The sequence below is a fragment of the Terrapene carolina genome, unplaced genomic scaffold (assembly GCF_002925995.2).
Source record: "Terrapene carolina triunguis isolate 2854851 unplaced genomic scaffold, T_m_triunguis-2.0 Scaffold68, whole genome shotgun sequence".
NCBI lineage: Eukaryota > Metazoa > Chordata > Testudines > Emydidae > Terrapene > Terrapene triunguis.
The window spans coordinates 68,471,287-68,499,089 of NW_020664419.1; the positions used below are offsets into that span (position 1 = coordinate 68,471,287).

The 27,803-nt window shown below is 42.5% G+C and overlaps 1 protein-coding gene across 1 annotated transcript in view; it reads left to right on the top strand.

Annotated features, from left to right (window-relative positions):
• The first annotated feature begins 1,040 nt into the window (after positions 1–1,040).
• Positions 1,041–27,803, top strand: part of TMTC2 (transmembrane O-mannosyltransferase targeting cadherins 2) — a 371,684-nt gene continuing 344,921 nt past the window's right edge. Inside the window, exon 1 of the mRNA XM_029910867.1 lies at positions 1,041–1,129. Coding sequence (XP_029766727.1) covers positions 1,047–1,129 — 83 coding nt within the window. The 5' untranslated portion in view covers positions 1,041–1,046. The remainder of the gene's footprint in view (positions 1,130–27,803) is intronic.

A 27,803-nucleotide genomic window follows, 5' to 3' on the forward strand; every position in this document is an offset into this window, starting at 1 on the left:
AGGCAACGTTAGCAAACCCTTTGCGGACCCGCACCCTTTTCATGTTGCCATCCCTCCCTGTCCCGTGAATGATTGAAGAGCGTTTCCGTGCATGACTTCTTCCCACCGCCGGGTTCCCAGCACACAGCTAATGTCTGATTTCCACTCCCGCCGCACCCCTCCACATGTGCGCGGAGCTTTCAGGCTTTCGTGCACGCAGCCTGCTAGGCGACTTTCTATAGGGCCATCATTGTTTTGCAGTTTTAACGACGGGCAGAGCGTGCCGCTAAACGTTACCCACACACAGCGCAACCTCGATCACAGGCTCCTGGGTGCATCCCAGAGACCCAAGTCAGGCCGGTGAAAGCTAAAGGATCCTCCTTCTCTTCCCCCACAAACGGCCCAGGCTCGCTTCCTATTGTTGAATTTCCAGCTTATTTATACTGGGGGGCGGAGGGGGGGAGTTGTGGCAAGCTGGTGCCAGCCGCGCCCTCGCTATGTCAGCGTCTCTCAGTGTGAAATTGAAGGTGAAAGAAGAGGGGGGCGGGGAGGGGAGAGAGGCGGGGAAGGGGCGGGCCGGAGGAGGGTGGCACGCACGCGCGGTGGGAGCTCGGGGAGAGCCCCACGCGGGTGCTCCCAGAGCCTCGGCAGCGGCTCTCTCAGTTCAGCAGCGAGGGGGGCTTCGGCTGGAGCCAATGAAGAGTGACTGAGCTGCGCCCGGGTTGGCGGCACAGGCACCCCGGGCGGCGGGCGGAGGAAGAGCAGCGGCTGCTCCGGTTCCCTCTCCCCGGCGCTCCCCGAGCTGCCATGGGTTAAGGGGAGAAGCGGAGAGCGAGGAGCGGGGAACAATAAACCTGCGGCTGCCGCCGGTGCGGAGCGCGGCTCCTGCTGCTGCCCGAGGGCGAGGAGGAGGATGCGGGGCGCGCCGAGCTGAGCCCGGAGCCGAGAAGTGGCCGGAGCCGGGCGGGGAGGAGGAAGAAGTGAGGGGAACGGGGGTGGATGCTTTTTGCCGCTGCCCCGGTGCCGGAGCAGCAGCGGCGGCGGCAGGGGAAGGAGGCGGAGGAGAGATGATCGCAGAGTTGGTGAGCGGCGCCCTGGGGCTCGTCCTGTATCTCAACACCCTGGGGGCGGATTTCTGCTACGATGACAGGTAGGTGGTGCGGGGGGGAGCCGTGCAGCCTGGCCGCACCGGGAGCCCCAGGAGAGCGCGGGGGTCTGGGAACAACTTGGGCAGCAGCCCCCGCGGCTCAGCGCTGGCGGAGCCTCCTCTGCTCCAAGCGCCTTCCGCAGGCGCGAACACGGCTCCTGTCCGGGCTCCCTGGCGGGGCCAGGGCGGAGGGGACGCGCTCACCTGTTGATGGAAGGGTTAGGCAGATCCTTAGTCTGCGGCATCTTCAGCGTTAAATGCATCCCTCGCCACTTTTTTGCCTAGCTAGCATTGTTCGGTGCCTGCCATAGACCAGCCCTCTAATGCCCAAGCTGCCCCGCTGTCAGGACTCGTGTAGATCAAATTTGTTTATTCTAAACAGGGAATTAAACAGCAAGAAGAGAAAACAGAAAAGCGGTGTGGGCAGGGGGCAAGGCGAGCTGCTGGGTGTCCTAACAAACTGCGACTTTCTCTGACACCCCCCCCTCCCCGTTTGCAAGCGCTTAAGTTTTGGGGAACGGAAATCTCTGCTCGGTGGGCATTGAGTGCATGAACGTTGTGTGTGTATATATGTTACTGTTTGTGTTTGCATGTGTGTGTATATATTTTACTTAGTATAACAAAAACCCATTAAACGATGTAACGTCTGGGCTGGGAAGGAAGATTCACCCCCCCCCCCCCGGTCTCCGTAATAGATCTCTTCCCTCCAGTGATTCCTCTTGTTTCTGTGACAGTCTGATTTCCGGAGCATTTGACAGAGAGCACACACACACACCGCTGCTTTAACTTTGCACTGTACTTATTGCAAGTGCATACTGCGTGTGTGTGCAGTGCCCGCTGAAGATCTGATGAGCAGCGCTTCTAAACGCATTTAGTTTTCATTTTCATTGTGCAGCTTTAGTTTGTGTGTTCAACATTCCTTTATGCTAATTAGCAAAGATGAAGTCCCTGGGGCTTGAAGTTGTCTTTTGCATTCGGGTTAGTTTGGGCAGCTAATGAGACCTGAACTGTGTTGTCAAAGAAACTGCATCGATTGCTGGAAAATGTCATGGTTGTGCTGGTGTCTCTACCTATTTCTTTCCTAAATGTACTTGTGTTTAGAAACTGATGAAAAGCTCCATTAGCAATTAGGGAACATTCCAATTTGTGCCTTTTCCGGTGACTTAATCTTATTACAATTAAAACAGATGCATAATTAAAATATATTAGGGAGAACAGCACGCCTGGCTAAACTTATTAACCGTCCTGGGGTGTTTCATGCTCCATTGAAATTGAACCATCCAAAAAGTGAGCATAGATTTACTTTGACAGCTTTTCATCAGCGCCTCTCTGCTTTGGAAAGTGAATTAATCCTCTGGGTTAGGGTGAGCTGGTGATTGGGATTCCGCAGAGTGGCTTTATGTGGAAGCGATGCTGCTTGAATCCTCCTATCTAGTGGTAACTGGCCACCGCAGTATGTCGGAGTCCTAGCCAAACTTAAAAAGTGAATATATGTGTATATAACGTATAGGTCAGTGATTCATGTTTCATATGCACATTGATCGGCAACAAACATTTCTAGCTGGAGTCTAAGGGTATTAACCTTTTGGAGCTTTCATTTAGCTAGGGTGTGTGAGGGGCAAGATTGAGAGGGGGAAATGACTAGGGCAGAGCTATTGCTAGATAACTTGTTCCAAACTTTCAGGCACATTAATGGGAAGGGAAAGGATCAGTTATGGCTTTGATTAGTCAATTGCCTTGGGAAATAGTCTCTGTACTGGAGTCAATTAATTACTGAATTTGGAATTTTCTTGCATTCTCTTACAGAGTATAACAGTGCACCTGCCATAGTTAAGGTCTACCACAGTTTCCAGAATAAACCCCTTTTTTCAAGGGTTCCTACTATTATACTGAAACTGAATGCCAAGTTTCAATTGTGATCCAACATTTTAGCCCTGGAACAGTTTACTTTACAGTTTGACTGTAAGCATTCAAACTTTAATCCTTCAAGTCAATTACATGTATTAGAAGAAGGTATGTGTGGTAGTTAAAATATTCTAGTTACCAGCCCTCCAGTTTTATATAGTGCTTCTTGTTTGTTTTAAAATGCCTTTAAAAAAACACAAAGAAGAAAAATCTTCTTCTATTTTGAAATGTAAGGTCTGATTTAGCTCAACTGAAAATGGGGAATTTTTTTGACACACTGACACTATCTGAACCCATCCCGTTACACTTAAGAACTGTAGGAATTTTGGAATAGTGTATTTATGTGAACTTAAGTAGCATGTATTGCAAAACTGGGTTGTTTAAGGACGTGGTATAAATCTTTGCTTCTACTGGCCAGTCCAAATTAGCTAAGATTGCAATGTCATTTGAAATACTACTTAGCATTATTGATGTGGCGGTCAAGGTCTCTTGATCCTACCATAATTGTGCCTTAATACCATTAGAAAATATTAGTGATGTTTAATTGCAGGCCATCTCTGAAAGAATGGAAAAGATAATCACATGGTATCCTCTTAACATTAATCTCACACTGTTTAAATTAAATTCTAAAATACGGGTTTGTTTATGTCTTTAGCTTTTAAATAAATTAAACACTTCTTGTAGTTGTAACTAAAAAATAGCAATTCACTGGGGTGCACTGAACTCCAATTAATGACATTTCTGTACAATAGGTCATCTAATTAGCACATTTTCAACTACCACACTGAAAGGGTCAGGAAAAACGAATGTTGCAAGATAGTAATAGCTTTTCCTAGCTCATCAACATGTTTAAAAATGGGATTCTCAGACCTAAAATGTTCTTTTAACTGTAATCGCAGAATGGCACTGCCCTACAGGAGCCTTCTTGAAAAGTAACACTAGATAAAGAGGTCAGTGCTGGAACTGCAGGACACAGCACCCCATGTGGGAGATGGATCATGCTTCTAACTTTAAGTGAATCAAGATTGTGCATTTAAGCTTGGAAACTGTAATGTTTGTTTCAGGAGGGCATCATGTTACCATAACTTTTTCTATTTCCTTTTCCACTACTTTGAAATTATATCAGAATCTGTTCTTTATATATATATAATGATCAAGCTTACTATATAAAAGGTGTCTGTAATTGCTTTCTGTATTTTTTTTTAATGTAGGTTGGTTAAGATTAAGTGGCATCGTAAAAACTTCTTATAGCAAAATCAATTTCCCTATGGTAAAACTTAATATTTTAGAGGCTTCATGATACCATACTGAAAACTGTGCATGATGGGGATATAACAAACTTACCTAGTCTAAGCTTTATTGTTTTATATCAAAGGGCTCAATATTTCTATTTTTCTCCCCTCTCACCCCATTCATCCAGTTAAATTGAAATGGAATGAATTTAAAGTCTTTGGTTAAGAAATATAATAAGAAAATCTGTACATCCCTTCCTTTAATTATAAATCCATATAATTTATGTGAAGTGTACTTGAAAGCTATACTTGTCTGTGGAATATTAATAAGGAGAAGGAACACGTGTTGGTTTTCTTATGGTTCAGACTGGGCATTGAAAACTTTGAATGAAGTAGTGGCAACTAAACCAAAGTTCAGTATAATGGAGGGAGTCCCACCATTTTTCTATTCTCCTCTAATCCCAGAAAATTCAAATGATGCATGCAGAATTTACAAAAGCAAGTTTCTTTTCCTCCCCTCTGCTGCAATTTTCCTAAAAGGTCTTGATGTTTCTATATTGCATGCTTAGATCATGTGGAAAGACTCCCTCTCTTCATCTAGAAAACAAGGTAAATATTTTTTCCAGTTATCTCCCTATTTGGACAGTTGATCATTGGGAGATAGGGAGAAAATTGTACGAAAGAACAAGTTGAATAGGGAGTATAATACTTAAATGTTTGTGATATACCACATTGAGCTGACATTCCTGGTTAACACAGGTTTAGCTGAGCAAAATCAGTTGGAACTGATACAGTTGTATTGGGGGAAGGTAATTCCCATGACTGGGCTGTGTTGAAGATTTTCTTGCTGTTTGTTGCCGTGTGTTTAAATCCAATTTCTTTCCAGATTAAGGGGGCTAATTTCCAGTCATATACATGAAATTCTCATTCATGGTAATGAGAATTGCACTTATGTACCAGTATGACAGGGAAGATGTCTGCTGCTGCAATTAGACTATCACACTTGCACAATTGCTTTTGGTTACCCACTTGTGCTTGACTTTAAATTGCAGTTTTTGTTTATCTGGCTATTGGGTGCTTTGCTGTGATAGTGTAGTCTGTGGTGTAACTTGTGCTAGGTCACTGTCAGTGTACAACTAGGATGTGCAAGATTTAGTGCTTCTGGTACCTAAGCACCAGAAGAGGAGGGATACCTTAGTGGTTTGAGCATTGACCTGCTAAACCCAGGGTTGTGAGTTCAATTCTTGAGGGGGCTATTTAGGGATATGGGGCAAAAATCTGTTGGATGACTTAATTGGGGATTGGCCCTGCTTTGAGCAGGGGGTTGGACTAGATGATCTCCTGAGGTTTCTTCCAACCCTGATCTTGTATGATACCTGAGATCATACATAGCTACAGTGACCATCTCAAAAACAACTCCTCCATTGAAGTGTTTTTGCTTTTCTACCAAGTACTTGAAGAAAAGCTCATTTTAAGGATAGTATTAGTATGACCTTTTTACCTTAAGTGATTAGGTAATCCTGTAGACCATTCATAAAACTGATGCATTTGAAAATACCTACAATTTTTTTTAAATAGCTGTCCTTTGCATAGACAGATGGAATTCCATTGTTCACCCTTACTTACAATAGTTATCGTAGACAAATGTAGACTGCATGCTATCCCCAAGTTTTACAATTTTGATTTATAAATCAAGAAGTTAAAGTGAATTACATGAGAAGAAATTCTTTGTAAGGTAGCCTTTTTATGAACTAATCGCTTGGGAAAAATAGCAATTTATATGAATAATAGAAAGTATGTTTCCCACCTTTATTACGTAGGAGGTTTATTCAATCAAATAAAATACAATAGACCAAATTTTTAGTTTATGCTGTATTCTGTTTAGTAAGCACAAATTGAACTGCCATGCTGATGGGAAATGATTTCAAACAGCTCTCTTCCATAGTTTCTGCTTAATGCTCCAACCTGTGTCAAGTCTTAGTACATATTTAAGATATTTATTATCTGAAACTATTGCTCAATTTAAAATTAAGCTGAATCCATACACTATTGCACTGTACCTCTGTTGGGCCTGCCACATGAGATTTAATCTAGCAAGTGACCCAAATACATGCACTGGAAGAACAAGTATAAGTACACTGGGGAAAACTGCTTGCCATCTGTCTCTTAGTTGATCTTTATGTAGATTTGATTATTAATTTACATTTATGATTTTTAGAGTCCTTTGTCTTGTCATCTACACTTAATTTTTCAGTTCTAATGCACTGTCCTGGAAACACTGAGGTTCCTGCTGTTATAATTGTCAAATGGGTGCAACCTGTCAGATTCCAACAGTGGGATTAAGACAGGGGGAAGTCGTATAGTTTATCTTCCTAACCCCTTCTTTTCTCCCTCCTGCTCGGCATTCTAAATGTGCTTATTTAAAATGGTCATGATGATAGCAGTTATTTGAAGCTGTGGCCTTTAACACATTGATAGAGGAGAATGTACTCCTGAACAGATGCCTGCATAATCTCAGCTAAGGAGACTAACCATTTTCAAGTGGTATAATTAAAAGCAACCAAGCAAACAAAATACCTGATCATGAAGCTTGATGAATCTATTGCATTGACATTTCTCACATTATTCCATTTTCCAATGCTAACACACAGTGGGTGCCATCGTAATATTTTTTGTTTGTTTTTGTTTTCAAGCATTATGCATTGAATGAGTCAGCTTTTGTTGCTTAATCAATCTAGATATTCTTCATCCAGAAGAATGACATTTGTGACTCTTTAGTAGGAATGCCATGGTATAGACTCAGAAAGTTGATTGCTGTTTGGCATTTCTATACATCACAATATAAGAGGCAAACTTTCAGGTTCTTAATGAACGTACAGCAGTCACGTAAAGCATGAATCCTGTCCCCCTCTAATATCTAGTCCACAGTGGATAACTGTTTGTTTCTAGATTTGATAAGACTGTCTGTATTGGAGTCATTGGCTAGTTACCTGGATCACTTGATTATTACCTGTTCTGTTCATTCCTTCTGAAGCACCTGACATTGGCCACTGTCGGAAGGCAGGATACTGAGCTAGATGGACTGACCCATTCTTATGTTCTTACCTCATCTTCTGGAAGCTCATCCCACTCATGATAGAGTTCCAAATTCAAGTGCTTTATGGAATATTAACATCATATTAACTTGCCAGAGTGGAAGACATTCATAAGGCTCAGAAATCCCCTCTATTTCTTGAACATCTGCTTTATCTGTAAGAAAGGAGTGCTAATTTAGAACTACCTGTGCCACTTCTCCTTCCCCACCTTTCTCTTTTATTCCTCTTCTAACTTTGAGGTCTCTGAGGTTGCTTTTGGAGCAAGATTTGTTACGAATTCATGGAATTATGCCTCTAGCTTACATGTGCTTGCTGCTGAAGCTCTAGGTTCAGTGTGCTTGATAACTTGTGGTAGAGATTGGTACAAACATACAATCAAACTTCAAGTAGCAAGTAAAATAATTTTGAACATGGAGGAAGCTCTTTCACTTGTTTAACTGGTGCAACATTTGCTTAAAGCATGCTGACACCCATTAAAACTCAAATCCCTTCTTTGGTAGCATGGTCAATGAGCTTGTTAGCTTTGCATTTCCCCATTATATGTGTTTTACAGATTTGTCTGAATTTTTATCCCTTAAAAAATAAAAAGTATCTATCTACCTACCTACATTTTGAGTTTTCCCCCAGTATTGTTGACCTAGAATACCTGTATCTTTATGTGGAGTCTCAAATTTTATATTGGTTGTTCTACGTCTTTGGTCATGGACATCCTGGTCTCTAGCATGCTGAAATGGTTTTGGAATGCTTCTTGATTGTTGATCTCTATTGCTGGCCTTCGAGGTTTGGCAACCTTTTGAACTGCTTGTGCTCTCTTGACTTGCATCATGAATGGTCACATGTATTCTGCTTATCTGCCTTCAAAGATCTGAGCACATTCTGCGGGTGAGTTGTTTATGCCAACAAGACACCATGCAGTGCTGCAAGGTTTCAGTCCACCTCTAGAAGTTCAGATTCTGACATCACATTTGTTTGGACCTTGCATGGTCCTTTAAGGTTAAAGAAAGGAGTTCATATTTTCAGTTTTTCATGAATGGATCAGGTGGTATCTATACAGGTTGCAGCATGTTTACCTAAAAATGGTTGAGCTGACAAATGGTATCACTGTGCCTTCTGTTGGTGCTTCAGCACATTTGATGTAGTGATTGAGATGCTGTTACTCCTATCTGATCTGATGAACATGTAGCTTATTAGGAAAAAACAACACTGAGGACTATAGGGATAGGAACAAGCAGACCTAAGTCTGGCCTTCATATGAAGGATCTCAATATTCTATTACTGCTTTTTGTTTTACACACTGAGCAAATCTATACTTAAAATCCAACAAAACTGTTGGGTACTCCTGTTCCTTAACTCTGACCACTACTCACTGTATCCGGTATTCACTGCACTCCAGGGTCTCGTGTTACTTTCCAGTGCAGAGAGAAGGAAAAGTAGTGAGGAAATCCTGAATTCTAATCCTGGCTCTGACATCTTCCTGTGGCCATGTGCAAATTACTTAATCTTTCTATCTTAGTTTTTCCATCTGTAACATGGGGCTAATTGGCAGGAGGATAAATCACCATGTAAATGATGAGTATTATCTCTTAGTGCTCACTCACCTCCTTTATGGTCATCACCTTACGTTGTATTCCCAGTTCTTACCATTTGTTTATTGTGTTTTCTGGCATCGAAACTATTTATTTTGACTGAGCTCTATATTTTCAATTTATTTGCTCTTCAGTGGCTTTACCACAAATGGCTCATATTCATGCTTTAACACCCTTACAAAATCAGTGTAATATTTAAGAGTGTGCGTATGTGTGTATAGTGTAATATATGAGTACAATAAAATAAAATATAGGTGTTTTCCTTGCTGCCCACCTTTAACTTTTTCTCCGTAATACCTCAAACATGAGACCTTGTGTTTTGGCGTCTGCCATTCCAGCAGAGAACTGGATGAACCTCCCTTTGAAACCAGTCAATGTGGCTCCTTAATTCATCTGTAAGGGTCATTGTTGAGTGACTCAAAGCACTTCCTCCTCCCCAGGAGCTAAGACTATTGCCTCAGGAATGCTTTCAGTCCCAGCTGGTCCAGGAAGCCCGAGACTGACAGGTAATTGAAGCAGGATTTTCCGCATGGCAGTACAAAGCATTGCCACTACACAACTGGTCTGGTCTGTGGGATCCCCTTTTTATTTATAGACCTGTCTAATAGACAAAAGGAAGCTTGAGCTTTTGACCCACAGCTCAAGAGAGAGGAGACAATCTTGCCTTCGGCACTACAGGTTTATGAAAGTCCTTTGCTTTCTGAATTTAACAATGTACATCTTGGCAGTTGTGGTCAGAAGAATCTTGTGTGGTTTTAACTCTTAAGTACTCTCACTTCACTTAGCTAGTACAGTACTAACTTGGTAAGAGAGCAACAAAAGCACTGCAAACAAGAAGGCCATTGTTATAAATTATGTACCCGTGTCTCTGAGATGTCATCTTCACATAGTGGCTAACTTAAGTGCTTACTTCCATGCAGAAGCATTGCTCATTTGTCACTCTCTGAAATATCACGTAGGCTCTTCCCAATAACTTTCTAAGAATGATACTGATTATTTAGTTTGGCATCAAAAAGTCAGAGTTCATTGTTTGGGATTCCATGTATGGGCAGCAAAAAGCGCTAAAAAATGCTTCTCTTTTTCTGAATTCATCTACTAAGACTACATATTAAATGGTTTTAAGATGGAGGAATGATTTGATGGGAGAGTGAGGGAGAAAAGACAGTTGTAATCAGCAAAATCTTATCTTTTTTAAAAGGTAGGGTTTGTTTACACTGCAGATGCTACAGTGTCACAGCCATAGTGTTGTAATGTAGACACTACAGCGATGGAATGGTTTTTTCCATCCACCCCATTAATCCACCCCCTCGAGAGGTGGTAGCTAGTTTGACGGAAGAATTCCATTGACCTAGGGTGTCTATACTGGGGTTTAAGTCACTTTAATTACATCTCTGGGAGATAACAGGTTTGGCATAAGTTTTAAGTGTAGACCAGGCCTTAGTGTTTGCAACAAGAAAATAAGTAGGGTGACACATGAAAGTAAACAAGGAACTTCCCTTCACATAGGGTTCAACCAACCTTGTAGCCTATAGGTATTTGCTAGGTAAGGCATAGGTATACGTTAAGGCTGTAACACAATGAGCCTATAAGTGTGAAGGTTTGTAAGACAATAGCTTAGCTAAACTAAACCAGGACTAAAGCCCCCAAAAGCCTTCATGTAAACAGCTAGCCAGGAGGAACCCTAGATCATAAGATATCATGAGATTAAATGCGGTAATAAACAAGTAAGATTAAACTGCTGCCAAGTAACCAGAAGATGCCAGTTGCTATCAGCTTTAGATATTTTAAGGTAGGAACATCAGCAGATGAGTGACGGCAAGAATGACTGGTAACTAATTGACGTATATGCTAATAAACTTGAGGTAAAAGGTCTAGTAACCTATGGGAGACAAGCACCCCAACATTAATAGGGTGAGGAAATATAGATAAAGAAAAGGAGAAGAACCCCCTACTTAATATACATTAGGCATAGTGGATGTCAGTGTTTCAAAAGCATTCCCCTCTATCTGTCTCTAAAATAAACACTTGGCCTGATCTAGATCTCATTAGTCAATGGAAAGATTCACATTGACTCTCTCTAATGGAGTCCGGATCAGGTCCATTGTTCTTCCTCCAACCATCTGTGCAAAGGGGATAACAGAGTTGAAGTTGTTTACTGGGAGCTAGGTAATACTTCCTCTGTACCTGTCACTGACTAATGTCCTAAACATTTTAAAACTCTGCTCTGATCTCATCTCTTATTTTAGAACCATTAAATTGTGATGATGCTGGTTTCCTTTTCCTATCACTAACTTCCAGCATAGTGTTGACTTCAGTTACTGTAGCCATTTTAAGTGTGATTCTGCCAAAGTGTACTTTGTTGTATTTATTTATATTGTGGTGTTAGACTGCCCCCAACCCTAGGATCTCTGTTCAAATTATTATGCTGCGATCAAACACCTGACTTGTTTTGTAGTCAAATTCATCATAATTTTCATGCATGTATGTGTATTTCTGGCAAATTAAATGTCTTATCTGCAGGCATGGATTTGTTATATTGTTATGAGACAAAACACACATGACCTGGAATGGGGAGGTAGAGGTTCGGACCTAAAACCTGGACCAATATTTTCAAAACCGTCTAGTGATTTTGGGTGCCCAACTTGACAACTTAAGGAGGCTGTTTTTTTTTCTCTAGAAACTTGCATCCTCTGAAAGTCAAGCAGATAAAATCACCAGCTACTTTTGAAAAACTTTGCCTTGCTCTTTTGGAGTATGTCTACACAGCAAAGAAAAACCTGCTGCTGGCTTGTGCCAGCTGACTCGGGCTATAGGCTGTTTCATTGCTGTGCAGATTTCTGAGCTGGAGCCTGGGCTCTGGGACCCTCCTACCCTCAGAGTTCTAGAGCCTGAGTCCGGAAGTCTATGCTGCAATGAAACAGCTGGCTGCCAGAGCTCCTTGAGTTTGGGGTTTTCCTTGCTGTGTAGACATACCCCATGTTCTACCATAGGACTCGAATGGTATTTCTATTTTGTTTTTGTCTTATGAGTGCTATCACTTAACTGATGGCAATAGAAGATCCTTTACGCTGCCTGTGGGCTGGCCCCTCGAGGGTGATACCACTGACTCAGACACAACAAACTAGCACACTAAATAGTATGCTGCTGCACAAACACTTGAGGAAAACTGCTTCTTAAAATGCACTACACATATGTCTTCAGTCTGATCTGCCCCATATCAACTCCCCTTCTGTCCTGTGCATACTTGAAGCCTTTTGATGGTATCATAAAACCAAATTTGGCACGTGGCATTATACAACGTAACAACACTCAAGGGCTGCAACAAGTTAAATTTGTGACTAATTGGCCCGTCTGTTGCAATGGACCTGTGAAATGAATATGTACTTTAAAAGTGTGATTCTACTCTGAAATTGTAGTAAAAATGGCTTAGTGAGGTTATAATTGTTTCTCAATGCATTTGTATTGGGGTTGTCTCATTGACAATTAACATTGTTTTCCTAACTGCTGTTCATGCAGTGCTGGAGCAGTGCCACTGTCATGCTTGCAGTGTAGACATACCCTAACAGATTAAACCTCTTAAGACTGCTGAAGTTTTAGTCTCACAGATGGAGACACTTGGTGAAAACCTGGTGCCAGTTGAAGTCAGTGGGAATTTTGCTATTGACTTTGGTAGGGCCAGGATTTCACCAGTAGCTGTGTGGCCTTGAGCGAGTCCCTGAAAGCAGTGACAGAGCCAGGACTGGATTTCTGGTTCCTAGTCCTGTGCTTGGTTCACCGCTCTGTGCTGCTTCTCAAACACCCCCTCTTCCCTCCCCAACACCTCCACCCCATCTGAAAATTTATTTTCACATACATGATCTGACTTCTAAGATTTGGTCTAGTCTGGAAAATCTTCTATTAACAATCTAAGATCCTTGTCACAGATAAATTTCATAAACATTTAGTTCCTGATCCTGCCATATGGTGTGAACAATTGGATTCCTGTGGGCTCTGACTGTGGATCTAATTGCAGGATCAGGGCCTTAATATGTAAATGAATAATAATACTAATTAATAATTACAGGTGAGTCTTGGTAACATCAGTCTTAAATTAAATCTCAGCATTTATATACTTGTACAAGAGGAAATTTTTAAAGGTGATATTTTTTTGGAAGGAGGTGTTTGTTTTACAAGTTAACTTCAGTTGCGGTAGGAATTGTGGAAAGTGTTTTTCATTTAAGCAATTAACTATTCTTTAAACTTGCTGATCAATTACAGTGTTTAAATTTAAAAACAACAACTACCTCCCCTGCAAATAAACATTAATTCAGATCAAAGACAATTTTTTCCCAGTAGCTAAATAAATAAATAAATAACAAACAAAAAAATCATCTAAACACTGCTTGGCTGCATGTGATGAAATTTGCAAAAAGAACGAGTGCTAAGCCGAGTGCTGAAAAAATTTAATCAGGCAAAATGGTATTTTTATGTGTAGCAGTTAGTTTTTCATAAAAGTTCCATTTATTTATAGCTTATTTGTAACACCGATGAATCTGAATGTATTTTATATGCTTTATATGAAAAGGCATAGCTGTATGGGATACCTCACATCACTGTAAATTATTCCTCCTGTATATCAAAATAATTCAGAACACTAACCCCCCCCCCCCCACTCACCATTTTTTTTTAATTAAAGTGAAATCTTCACTTTGAGAATATTTTATGAAGATGTTAACTTTTTAGGACTAAGGTGAAAATAAGGCAAAAGACCAAAGAGAATAAGCTATGATTTTGTTCCATACTCACCCTCGGCTTAAAAAACAAAAAAGAAAATTATTCCAGAGAGGCAGATTGGTTCAGTGGATAGAGCAATGGGCCGGGGCTCGACATACTATATCTACTCTATCTGGCTCTGCCACTGACTGGCTGGGTGACCTTGGACAAATGACTGCATCTCTTGGCTTCTGTTTCCCCTCCCACACTTTGTCTGTCTTGTCTTTTTTGACTGTAAACTCCTTGGGGTAGGGATTATTTTAGGCTCTGCACCTTCTTGTAGATTCCTACATGTGCAAACATATTGCTGTCAGCTGTGTTCAACTCTTAATGTCCATTATTTTAGCTTGAGTTGAACCAGTAGGTTTGCAGGCATTCTGGCATTGCATGGTTGTCTTAAGATAGCAGCAAATAGCTGGAGCTTCATACCCCACAAATAGAGTTAAAAAACAATTAAAAAAGGTTTAAATGTGTGAAAGCAACAAGCTGCTTTCTGTCTTCTAGAAATTAAAGGGACAGTTGCAGGGCTCTTGCTAAAATAAAGAAAATAACCTTCAGTTTAGACATACTAATAAAAAAGTAGACATCCCTGGCCAAAAACAATCAATTGGCTGAGGTATGATGTATTTGTAAAAGCAACTATGCAGGAAGCCCTTCACCTTTAGGGGACTGGCTGCTCCTTCCTTTATCTTCTCTAAATATTTCAGTCACATTCTTTATATAAGATCCTTTCCAAGTATGCTCTTCTGACTGCAGCTGGTTCTTCCAGCATTCCTGGACAGGATCCTGAATAAAAAGAGAATAGTATCCCAAACAGACAAACATCTCTTGGTTGCTTTGTCTGTGCCTAATCCACTAGACTGTGGCAAGTTGCTTTATCTTCTGTGCCTGTTTTCCTCATTTGTAAAATGAGGATAACACCAACCCTATAGTGCTCTTGTCCAGGGTACGCTATTTACTGGCATTCTGACTGGTTGACTTGGAAATGGGTTCAGTTTAGTGTGTGGGTGCTGGTGGCCTGTGAGCAGTGCTTAATTTGTGCCAGGCTTGCCAGGGATGAGCCCTGGCACCTCTAGGGTTGGTGGTTCATAGCCCCAGCAGCTGACATTCTCCGGCTGCCCAGCCGGTGCCTAATTTGTGTCAGGGCTCAGCCCCCATACCTCTTTCATTATAAATTAAGCAATGTCTGTGACGTACAGGAGGTCAGACTAGATGATCCGCTGGCCCCTTCTGGCCTTAATCTCTGACTCTAAATGTGTAAGAAAGTCAGTTCATTGCTCAAGAAATGTGAATGCATTGAGGGTCTTCACACTGCAATAGCTCTGTCAGTGTACCCACCGGATTATCTTTTAGGGAGAAAACTTGTGTAAAGAGAATTGGTGAGTAGTACAGATCTGCACATAGCACTGTGAGCTTGATATAAATACTTTGAAAGATTGTGCTGCAATAGCTTCAAGCACGGTACTGCCCTGCACATGTACAGTTTCCAAAAATTTCACACTACATATGATATTTAAAACTAATAAATGGACTCTAAACTTGTTCTGTACATCTCATGGAGACAAAATTTTGTAGATATTGGTGAGGATTATTGTACTGTAGTTTATTATAGATAAAATAGATTAAGAAATTCCAGTTTGTAGTACTTCATATACTGTATTAACTGGCAAATTTATAATTGCATAAGTGAGCTAGCATATATATTACAGTACAAGTGTTAAGGTCGAACTTTGAAATCTAAGGGCTTGAGGGAGCCCAACACTTCTCAGGATTAGTTTCTATATGAGTAAAATGGCTCAAAAGTATGCAAGTAAAAATGTTATACTTACAGGTAAATATATAGGAACTGAAGGATATAAAATGTCTTGCTTATATTGATATGTTGCCAAACTCATAATATATTGGAATTTTCAGACATAACTAGGATTAAGATCAGCTTGTTGAGTGATTAATTTTCTCCAGCTCTAATGTAACCTGAAGAATGCCTCTTACAAGTATAACTTACATTATACCTTCTCAGTGCGGGGAGGAGGCATAAGGACATCTGTTCACTAAGTAGCAGAGTGGGAGTGAAGATTGAGAATTTCTGTTAAAGAAGTTTTCTGAGAGCACTCTTCTAATCCTAAAGATGGTATGCAAAGTAAACTAGGGGAAAATGGTAATGCGTGGAGTAAGGTACTACGTGGCTTCAGTACAAATGGCAGACTTGGACTTTAAATTTGATCATATTGTATTGTGTGGTCAGGAGAAAGAGGTACTTGGGCGGGGTGGGGGGAACCTCATTCATCTGTTTTCACTAGGTTTATGGTTGACTTTACCTGCTACCTCCTGACTTCTCATGAACTAAGATCCCACACAGAATGGCTAAGGGTGGCAGAAATGGTCTCATAAGGCATCAAATGTTGCCAGATAAGAGGCAACGGAATTTCAAATTGTTTATAGCGCAAAAGGATACTGAAATCTCACCAGTTATGCAGAATTTTTTATCGGGGTAGAAGACACATGTTTGGAGGGTAAGCTCATCAGGACAGAGACCATGTCAAATACTATGCTTGTACACTGCCTGGCACAAAGGAATCCTGGTCCTGTCTGGGCTGCTTCCAGTGTTATAAATCTTTGATTACCGTAATAATCATGGATGCTCTTTTTCCACTTAACCCTACTTCCAATGCACCAGCTACATCAACCAGTACAGGGATTGGGGATTGGGAGGGAGGGCTAGTGAGAGGGATGTATGACAAAGGGGGGAAGCTTCCAAAAGAGCGATTAAGTTTAATGTGAAATTGAACTGACTATATTTTGTATGCCCTTAGAAATCTGTAAGCAGTACAGAGTTCTGTTAAACTGAGTAGTTGTCTGTATCCTACTAGCCTTAATTTATTTAGTTATTGCTCCAAAATTCAGGCAATGTGTCAGAATCCAGCTCTTCAGATGAAAAAGCACTTTCAAAGCGTTTACATACAGTGTGTTGGGTGATGGCGCTACCTGATAAAAGCAAAGTGGCTGATTGGTCTAATGACATCATTTTGAAGTCTGAAAATAGTTTTGAAACTGTGCAAAAAAACCCAACCCATGAACCTTAGACTCAGCCAACAAAATGAGCTATGTTAGCCTCTGATAGGGATGCTACAGTAGCTATCATGTAAAGGGTACTGTGGTGTCTAGAAGTTTCTCACTTTTCTCCTCACCCCTTCCCAGAATTCTTGTTGTGTCTATGCACACCTGATGTTGGACACAGCTCTATCTTAATCCTATTCCCAAAAACCTGGTCATCTCTGACTTAATTAAAAGTTCAAACTCTCATTGCCATTGATAATGCATCACTGACAATGATAGCTATTCTACCACAACTACTTTGCTGTTGATTTTTCTGGCAGAAAGGATCTAAATTTCATAACTGCTAAATGTGGGAAATCAAATACTCTCACTTGTGCTATGCATTCTCTGAAGGACTTAAAATGAGTCAGCCGGTGCAGAGGCAGCATTTCAGCTATTGTATCAATAAGTGACTAAGCCTTCCTTTAATTCAGTTTCATTTAGAATTAATTGGACCTTGCTACTGTTGTAATTAAAGAAAAACATACTTGAAATGAACTGCACTGTACAGATTAGTAAGTGGCCTAACGTATAAGCAGAGGCACTGTGTGTTCTCAAATAGGGAGTATCTTAACTTTAGGTTATTGGAGTGTTGGATTCTAAATCTATGTTGGGGAGGATGATGGCTCACCTCGTAGCTTCCAAGAAGTGATTTCCAAGGAAGATGTAGTAAGCTTCGCTGGTGGCCATCTCATTAGACACTGATGTCATTCGGGTCAAGATTTAAGGAAACTGTTCTGTAATTGCTGAGTGTGAGTCTGGAAAGAGAGAACATGGCAGCCTAGGCCTTGGCACCATAAGCAGTTGGGCATACGTCCAACTTCTCTCACGTTAGTACTCCCACTGGGTGAAATTCTGGTCCCACTGAAGTCAACGACAGTAATCGTACTGACTTAAATAAGGGCACGATTTCACCAACTGCATTAGGTGGGACTGTTTTGGTGCTTAAAGTTAGGCACATTGCTAATTGTTTGCAAGACTGAGGCCCTGCAAGGAAACAAGAATAAGACTCATTTTGAAGTCTGACCTGAGTTGCTATTGCATGACTGATAGCTAGGGTGAGGAAACTGATGAATCTTTTGGCCATAAGCAAATACAATACAGTATGTTAAACATAAATAACTACAATTCGTAAAATGTTTGGCTCGTCCTAAATAATGAAGTAGGGAAAATGTTTGTAGCCTGTGCTTGTTCTTGTAATATTCTTTTTTAATTATTTTTGGCACAAAGGCACACTAGGAATTAGTATTAATATTGTCATCTTTCATTATTCAAAAGAAGTCAGTAATGCGATTCTTCTTTAAAAAACCTCCAAAAACCTAAACAGAAGCCGCAGGCTAAAAAATAGTGTCTACTTCTGAATCCTTAGTAATAAACGAACAAGTTTCCTACTGCACTTTAAAGTAAAAAACCCTGGGGCATATCCTCAACTTGTATAAATTGTCACTGGCACGTAAAATTTAGTAAAAATGAATGCAATATACTGAGCTGTTTGACAGATTGATCTATTAAAACATATATATGTGGCATATGTACAGCTAGCTTTGCAGAGTCCAGTTTCGTGTTTCTTGGCTAGAAATATCACTTGAACTAATGCCCTCTTAATCCCATGAGATTTAGATAAACACAGTTCCCCACGTTTTTAAGGAATCTTATTAAATATAAATGAATACTGTAACCAAGCAGTTAGCACAAAGTCCTCCTGCAAGCTGACAATCCTTTGTGTGACTATGCAAACTGCTACACAATACTGCGTGCAAACAATGTTATCAATTGACATTTATGACACTCTGTAAAAATGGCGGAATGTATAAGAGCTGCAGTTGTAGTCTGGTCTCTTGTAAGATGAACTTTCATAAAGTGGCAGACATTGAGAGCTTGTTAAGAAAATAATGGCTGCTGGAGTTTACTTTCAAATGACTTTACTTTGGGATACATTTTAAGGCTCTATCCTGCTCTGTCCTGAGGAAAACAGTTTTAAAGGTTGGTATCTCCCCCAGTTTGCCAGATTACATGGATATTCTTTGATGCATCCTGCCTCTCTCCTTAGAGCTTCACTATGCCAGTTAAGTTGTGTGAACTTGAAATCCCTGGTTTACAAGACCAGTGCTCTAACCCCTGAGCTACGGAGCCAGGTTCCAGGTGCCCTCAGCAAGAGGTGGAGGTTGGTTCTGGCCGACAAACGAGTGACTGACGAATGAGCGATGAGACTACAGGCCCAGCCAGAAACTGCTATCCATACCCCAGTGAGCTTTTAAAAGACTGTCTCCTTTCCAAAGGTGGTGTCAGCCTCTGCCCTCATTTCTTGCAGGGATGGAGTGGGGAAGACCCGTGAACTTCTTCAGTCTCCTTCAGACTGTTTAACCACATTGGTGTGGGGGTGGAGCATGGACAGGGATAAGCTAGAGTTGCAGAACTTGGGGAATTAATTGACAATATGAGCTCCTGCGCTGCTCAGCAAATCTTGTGTGCTCAGGTTTTCCTTCCCTGGGACAGTATATCTCTTAATGTCTCATGCAACATTTGCTGCTGCTGCAGTTTGTGTGTGTGGCACTTCATCCTACATAGAATACTGGGGATAAATCCATCCCTGATAAAGTTCCATTGACTTCAGTTGATTTGCACCCACTATACATTGTTACATGACCTCAGAGTCTCCTTTTTTGGTGGGTTTGAACAGCCATGCAGAGTCCTTGGAATAATACTGGCATGAGTTCAACTTGCCAACAGAACATCTATTTATTACCGAAAGAGGGTGCAGGAGTAGGTTCTCCTGCTGCTGTTGGTTCAAATAGCTCCCCAAAGTAGGAAGCAAACACTCTTCTGCTTCATCTCAGGGTTACTTCATGAGACGGGGATATTTTGGGTCTGCCACACCCTCTAGGGGCTGTCTGTGGGTGTGTTACACTCATAGTCCCAGCCAGCATAGTAACTCAATTACAATATATGCATGCTTACCTGAAGCTGAAGAAGGAAATAATTTACAAATTCAATGAAACAATAACTGCAGAGGCAGTTACCTCAAGATTTGAACTTTACTGTAGGTTGTTACAATGCAATGTTGCTAAACACAGCTGGAGGTCAAGGTAGCGCTCTGATGGAACAATTCAAGTGATGCTTCATATAATGGTAGAGTATCTCAAGGACAATAATAATAAACTATTTTATGTGAAGATGAAAGCATGTGCTTTGACCATGCAGGAAAGGCTAATGGATTTTTTTAGTAGTATCTTTTCATGGCTCACTTTAGTGTCATAGTTGGAATGCTAAGGTAGCTATTATTAAGGATAGTCCAATCCAACTTTTAAGAAATAGTCCCTGTGCTAGGCCTTGTCACAAGTCAATAATTTAAAACATAAGCTATTTCTTTTGCATTGGCATTTTAAGCAAAGACTATATTCCTTCAAATTTATTACTTTGTGTTATGGTGACAGTCAGAGCCCCATTTAGGATCCAGGCCCAGGTTTTCTAGAGATTATACAAACACTTTATTAGTCCCCGCCCAAAATTGCTTGTAAATGCAGAATCATGAACTTCAAATGCTTATGCACATATTTAACTTTACATTTGTAAATAGTTCTGTTGACGTCAATGAGATTACTCACATGTGTAAAGTTGGGCAAGTGTGCAATTGCAGAATCATGGCCTTTTTTGGGGTAGGGGGAAAGAGTATGAAAAGTTAGTGAAAGACTTTACTTGTTTTTCATTTCATTTCATTCTATTACTCTGTCTATTACTGACAGAGAAATAGTAATTTAGAACTGGGATGTTGGCTTGGGGAAAACATTATTTTGATGGAAAATATCACATGTACTAGAACTACTCCATTAGAACTTGTGATTGACCCAGGCCAGTTGGGTACAGCAGAATAGCAGAAGGCAGATATACTGGCCACTGGATTAACAGTTTTCTGTTCCCTGACTGACCAGAGCAGGGGTTGCTCCAGGCTAATGAGAACACCTGACTCCAATTAACCTGCAAAGAGTCAGGTGAGAGTATTAAGCTAATGTGACCACCTGACTCTAATTAAGGCTCCGCCGATACTATAAAAAGGGCTCACTCCAGTCAGGCAGAGGAGAGCCAGAGGAGAGCCATAGGAGAGGAAGTGTGGCTGAAGGGCTGGTTAATGAAGACACCCTCAAGTTATTGATAAGGGAACCCTAAGGTAAGGGTGAAGAAGGGAGAAGCAGGAGAGCTGTGGGGAAGTGGCCCAGGGAAATGTAGCAACTCTGGCAGTGAAAGGTTGGCTGCCAACAGCTGCTACCACTAGGGTCCCTGGGCTGGAACCCGGAGTAGAGGGCGGGCCTGGGTTCCCCCCAATCCACCACTACAGGAACACTTCCTGGGAGGGGAAGTCAGGCCCCTGTCAGGACAGGAGGAGGCTAAACTGTTCTAAAACAAGCCCTAGGAACAACAGAGACTGTGGGAGTTCTCTCACCAACCTCCTTGCTGGCTTATGATGAAAAGGGCTCAGCAGACTGTAACCCTGGCCCTAGAGAGAGAAGGGCTACGTCGAGGGTCACAGAGAGCCACTGAGGCTAGCATATACCGCCTAGAAGCGCAGGACCCGCAGGGACAAGGTCAGAGCTCTGCCACAAACTGCATGGTTAGGTGTCTTAACATGAGAAGAAATTGGAATGTAAACCCTAATTAAGAGAGCAACAACTAAAATGTAATTAAAACATGTAACTCTGCCTAATTCAGAATAGTATCTAATTACAGTAATGTTTAAAAGAGCAGTAAGTAACAAAGCATTTAAAGTGTATCTGAATCTCCACCTTTCAATTTTCTTTCTATAATTCAGAAAGCCTTGGGAAGAATCTATTTTATATCTCATCAAAGTACTTGCCTTTAGGGAGGCTGAGGAGTGGATATTTTCATTCTCAGGGCTGTGCCTTTTACTTTTCTAGGTATAAAGAAGACATGAAATGTGCTGGTTACAATTTCCTATTGCTTGTCTTTACCTTATAATGATCAGGAATGTCAAACTTAGGACTTGTACACACTAGCGTTTACTTCAGTATAACTTCAGGGTGTGAAAAAGCAACCCCTTTGAGAGACGTAAGTTACGTCGGCCTAGGCACCAGTGTGGACAGTGCTACGTCGGCAGGAGAAGCTCTCCGGCTGACATAGCTACTGCCGCTTAGGGAGGTGGAGGAATTATGCCATCGGCATGGGGCATCTGCGCTGGCAGCACTACAGCGACGCAGCTACATCGGTACAGCTGCGCCGCTGTAGCGATTCTAGTGTAAACTAAATTCCCTGGAATTACTCAAGGAGCCTTTCAAAGTCGGAAGGGCGTTTACTGTGAGTTCTGGCACCCTAATCGAAGGGATGGGGATGTTTGCACCTTTTATTAAAGACCTCACTTATCCACAGAAGTTAAATAGGCTTTTCTTCTTTTAAAAGAGTTCTAAACAGTTTGACTAACAATTGCTTCCCCTTCTCAGTCACTCAGCTTTGCCTGTTGACTCTTCACTGTAGTCATTTCACTATTTCTTTAGTCTTAACCTTTTAGTGCCAGCAAGATTGAATTCTTAATGTTAAAAAAAAGCAGAAAAGAACTCTATAGCAGACAAAAACAAAAATTCATGCCATCATTATGAATCCTAAAGAAGCATAAAAAAGCACAAGCCTAACTTATTTTTTTGCTTTGTACATCACCATTAAATTTTACCACCATCTTATTTTTTTAAAAAGTCCTCTTTTGAATCTAATCTTTCTTCCTGTAACAGCCTTTCCTGCCATCTGCCATCTGCCTATAATAGCTGGTTGATAACAAAGCTAATAAGCTGCTTTGGTGAATACAAAGACCAATAGTTTCTGTTTCACATTACACAGACATTCATACACACCCAAAATTAAAAAATGGGACAACCCATGGACAGCAACAATGCTTGTATAAAATACATGTTATTAGTGGACTGAACAGATATAATATAATCTCCATAGTAAGCTGGGGGTGCAGAGGTAATATAGCCTTACCCTGTCAGTAATAAGGCAATGGCTATCTTTAGATTCCATGGCTGGGTATTGCCACAGGGACTGTTAGCTTTACCAAGAGTAGCTCCATGCTGAAGTGGTGGGGGCTTATCCCCCAACATGACCAATTAGCCTTGTTTCAAATAACTACAGAGTATCGGCATTTGTGGCCAAGGGATAAAGTGACATTCACCCATTGGTCCACTGGGAATGTGATATCATCTGTACCAACCCTGTACTTGGGGCTCCAGAAAGTATAGTATGGATTAATGATATTGAATTGCACCTTACAGTTACATTTCATTTCCAAACATGAGTGCTAGAAGGAGGAAAAAGTGCTTGTTTGTAGAGGGGCTTAGGCTTGGATTTGGTTGTGACTCTGTCTTAGGCCTGGTCTACACTATGACTTTAATTCGGATTTAGCAGCGTTAAATCGAATTAACCCTGCACCCGTCCACACAACAAAGCCATTTATTTCGAAATAAAGGGCTCTTAAAATCGATTTCTGTACTCCTCCCCGATGAGCGGAGTAGCGCCAAAATCGATATTGTTATTTCAAATTAGGGTTAGTGTGGCTGCAATTCGATGGTGTTGGCCTCCAGGAGCTGTCCCAGAGTGCACCATTGTGACCGTTCTGGACAGCAATCTGAACTCGGATGCACTGGCCAGGTAGACAGGAAAAGCCTCACGAACATTTGAATTTCATTTCCTGTTTGCCCAGCGTGGAAAGCACAGGTGACCACAGATAGCTCAGCTCATCAGCACAGGTAACCATGCAGGCCGATAATCGAAAAAAGAGCACCAGCATGGACTGTACGGGAGGTACTGGATCTGATCGCTATATGGGGAGAGGATTCAGTGCTAGCAGAACTTAGTTCGAAAAGACGAAATGCCAAAACTTTTGAAAAAATCTCCAAGGGCATGATGGAGAGAGGCCACAATAGGGACTCAGATCAGTGCCGCGTGAAAGTCAAGGAGCTCAGACAAGCCTATCATAAAACAAAGGAGGCAAACGGTCGCTCCGGGTCAGAGCCGCGGACATGCCGCTTCTACGCCGAGCTGCATGCAGTTCTAGGGGGGGCCGCCACCACTACCCCACCTCTGACCGTGGATTCCGAGGCGGGGATAATCTCATCAGCTACACCTGAGGATTCTGCGGACGGGGAAGAGAAGGAGGAGGAGGATGAGCTTGCGGAGAGCACCCAGCACTCCGTTCTCCCCAACAGCCAGGATCTTTTTCTCAGCCTGACTGAAGTACCCTCCCAAGCCAGTATCCAAGACCATGACCCCATGGAAGGGACCTCAGGTGAGTTTACCTTTTAAAATATAAAACTTGTTTTAAAAGCAAGCGTTTTTTAATGATTACTTTGCCCTGAGGACTTGGGATGCATTCGCGGCCAGTACAGCTACTGGAAAAGTCTGTTAACGTGTCTGGGGATGGAGCGGAAATCCTCCAGGGACATCTCCATGAAGCTCTCCTGGAGGTACTCCAAAAGCCTTGCCACAAGGTTTCTGGGCAGTGCAGCCTTATTCCGTCCTCCATGGTAGGACACTTGACCACGCCATGCTTGCAGCAAGTAATCTGGTATCATTGCCTGACAAAGCCTGGCAGCGTATGGTCCCGGTGTTTGCTGGCATTCAAGCAACATCCGTTCTTTATCTCGCTGTGTAATCCTCGGGAGAGTGATATCGCTTATGGTAACCTGGTTGAAATATGGGAATTTAATTAAGGGGACAGAGGTGGCCGTTCCTACTGGGCTGTTTGCCTGTGGCTGAAAAGAAATCCTTCCCTGCAGTTAGCCAAGCGCAGCGTGGGGGGAATTGGCCCTGAGCTTTTCGCGTTTGGCTAGCAGGGATCTTCCCTGTTACCAGCCACACGGTGGGGGGAGGGATAAAGCGATCATCCCAGAGAATTGGATGGGGGGGGGCTAGTTTGTTTTCTGCTGCTGCTGAAGGTTAACAGGAAAACCGCAGCAGTCAACGGGCTTTGCTTGGTATGTGGGAAAGGAGGGCGCAGATGCCGAAAGACAATGGCTTACCATGGCTGCATGCAAGCTGAATTCTGTTGCCCAGACCTGCGTCTGTGATCTCTAACACCAAAGCCACAGGCACTCAATATTAAGATGGAAAATGCGACCTTGTACTGAAATCACATGTGCTATGTAATGTGAATAGTGTTGTTCACCGTGAAAGAGTATAAGCATTGTTCTGTAAAATGTATCATTTTAAAAACTTCTCTCCTTTTTTTTCAACCCTCCCTCCAGCAGCTGCAAATTTTTCAAGCTTCCCTCCTCCGTCCCGAAGGCTATCTCAGATAAGGCGGCATAGAAAGAGGACGTGAGACGAGATGTTCACAGAAATAATGGAATGCACCCACAATGAAAGAGCTCATTTGAAAGAGTGGAAGGACACGGTATCTAAATTTAGGAAAGATGCCAGTGAACGTGAGGTCATGAGGGACGCTCGAGATGAGAGATGGCAGGCTGCAACGCTGGGGCTGCTGCGTGAGCAAACGGACATGCTCCGGCGTCTGGTGGAGCTTCAGGAACGGCAGCAGGATAACAGACTGCCGCTGCAGCCGCTGTATAACCTCTCTCCCCTCTCACCATGTTCCATATCCTCCTCACCCAGACGTGTAAGAATGGGGGGGGGGGAGGGGAGGCTCCGTGCACCCTCCCACTCCACCCCAGTGGACAGCCCAACCAAAAGGCTGTCATTATATTGAATTTTTTCAGTGGCCTTTTACTTTCCTCCTATCCTCCTCCCAAACCTCACCCAGATTACCTTGTCGGTTCTCTCCCTATGTTTATAATCACTTAATAAAGAATACATGATTTTTAAATGATAGTGACTTTATTTCCTTTGAAAGCAAGCTGGGGGAACGGAGAGGGTGGGTTCCTTACAGAGAATGAGTCAATAAAGGGAGCGGGTTTTCATGAAGGAGAAACAAACAGAAATTTCACACTGTAGCCTGGCCAGTCATGAAACTGGTTTTCAAAGCTTCTCTGATGCACAGCGCTTCCTGGTGTGCTCTTCTAATCGCCCTGGTGTCTGGCTGCGCGTAATCAGCAGCCAGGCGATTTGCCTCAGCCTCCCACCCTGCCATAAAGGTCTCCCCCTTACTTTCACAGAGATTGTGGAGCACACAGCAAGCAGAAATAACAATGGGGATATTGGTTTGACTGAGGTCTGAGCGAGTCAGTAGCGATCGCCAGCGACCTTTTAAATGGCCAAATGCACATTCTACCACCATTCTGCACTTGCTCAGCCTGTAGTTGAACAGCTCCTGACTCCTGTCCAGGCTGCCTGTGTATGGCTTCATGAGCCATGGCATTAAGGGGTAGGCTGGGTCCCCAAGAATAACTATTGGCATTTCAACATCCCCAACGGTTATTTTCTGCTCCGGGAAGTAAGTCCCTTGCTGCAGCCGTTTAAACAGAGTAGTGTTCCTGAAGATGCGAGCATCATGAACCCTTCCCGGCCAGCCCACGTTGATGTTGGTGAAACATCCCTTGTGATCCACAAGTGCTTGCAGCACCATTGAAAAGTACCCCTTGCGGTTTATGTACTGGGTACCCTGGTGCTCCGGTGCCAAGATAGGGATGTGGGTTCCATCTATTGCCCCACCACAGTTAGGGAATTCCATTGCAGCAAAGCCATCCACTATGACCTGCACATTTCCCAGAGTCACTACCTTTCGTAGCAGCACCTCAGTGATTGCTTTGGCTACTTGCATCACAGCAGCCCCCACAGTAGATTTGCCCACTCCAAATTGATTCCCGACTGACCGGTAGCTGTCCGGTGTTGCAAGCTTCCACAGGGCTATCGCCACTCGTTTCTCAACTGTGAGGGCTGCTCTCATCTTGGTATTTTGGCGCTTCAGGGCAGGGGAAAGCAAGTCACAAATTTCCAAGAAAGTGCCCTTACGCATGCGAAAGTTTCGCAGCCACTGGGAATCGTCCCACACCTGCAACACTATGCGGTCCCACCAGTCTGTGCTTGTTTCCCGGGCCCAGAATTGGCGTTCCACGGCTATAACCTGCCCTATTAACAGCATGATCTCCAAAGCACTGGGTCCCGCGGTTCGATAGAATTCCATGTCCATATCCTCATTACTCTTGCCGCCGCGCTGCCGTAGCCTACTCCTCGCCACCTGGTTTTGCAGGTTCTGGTTCAGCATAAACTGCACGATACGTGCGAGGTGTTTACAATGTTCATGACTGCTGTCTTGAGCTGAGCAGGCTCCATGCTTTCCGTGGTATGGCGTCTGCACTGTTCACCCAGGAAAAAGGCGCGAAACGGTTGTCTGCCGTTGCTTCCCTGGAGAGGGGGGAGGATATACCCAGAACCACCCGCGACAATGTTTTTGGCCCCATCAGGCATTGGGATCTCAACCCAGAATTCCAATGGACGGAGGAGACTGCGGGAACTATGGGATAGCTACCCACAGTGCAATGCTCCAGAAATCGACGCTAGCCCCGGTACATGGACGCACACCACCGAATTAATGTGCTTAGTGTGGCCGCATACATTTGACTTTATACAATCTGTTTCCAAAATTTGAATTATATAAATTCAGATTAATCCTGTAGTGTAGACATACCCTTAGTGGTGAACTGCAATGAGTATCTTCAATGGGTGCGTGGGGGAGAATCAGACTAGTCAACAGCAGGACTAATAATGTAGAACTGGCAGGCTGGCCTTCTGCATTGCAGGAATGGTGGGCAGGCTTTTATGGAACATCTTGTATTTTAAATGATGCCTTGCTGTCCAGGAAACAAGCATTTTGTTTAAAGGTTCTTATGATTTTTGGCTCCCTGTTGGATTTTTGAACCATCCTTTTTCTATGAATAAAAATGTTTTCTTTTATGTAGTTCAGTATCTTCAGACAAACTAGTACTTACATTTATAATATGCATTTTCCACTTCAGCTGTGAATATTGATGACCTTAATTATGGATTTTAGATTGGGCATGTGACTATGATCCAGAATCAATTTATTACACAAAGTACATTGTTGGAAGGGTGA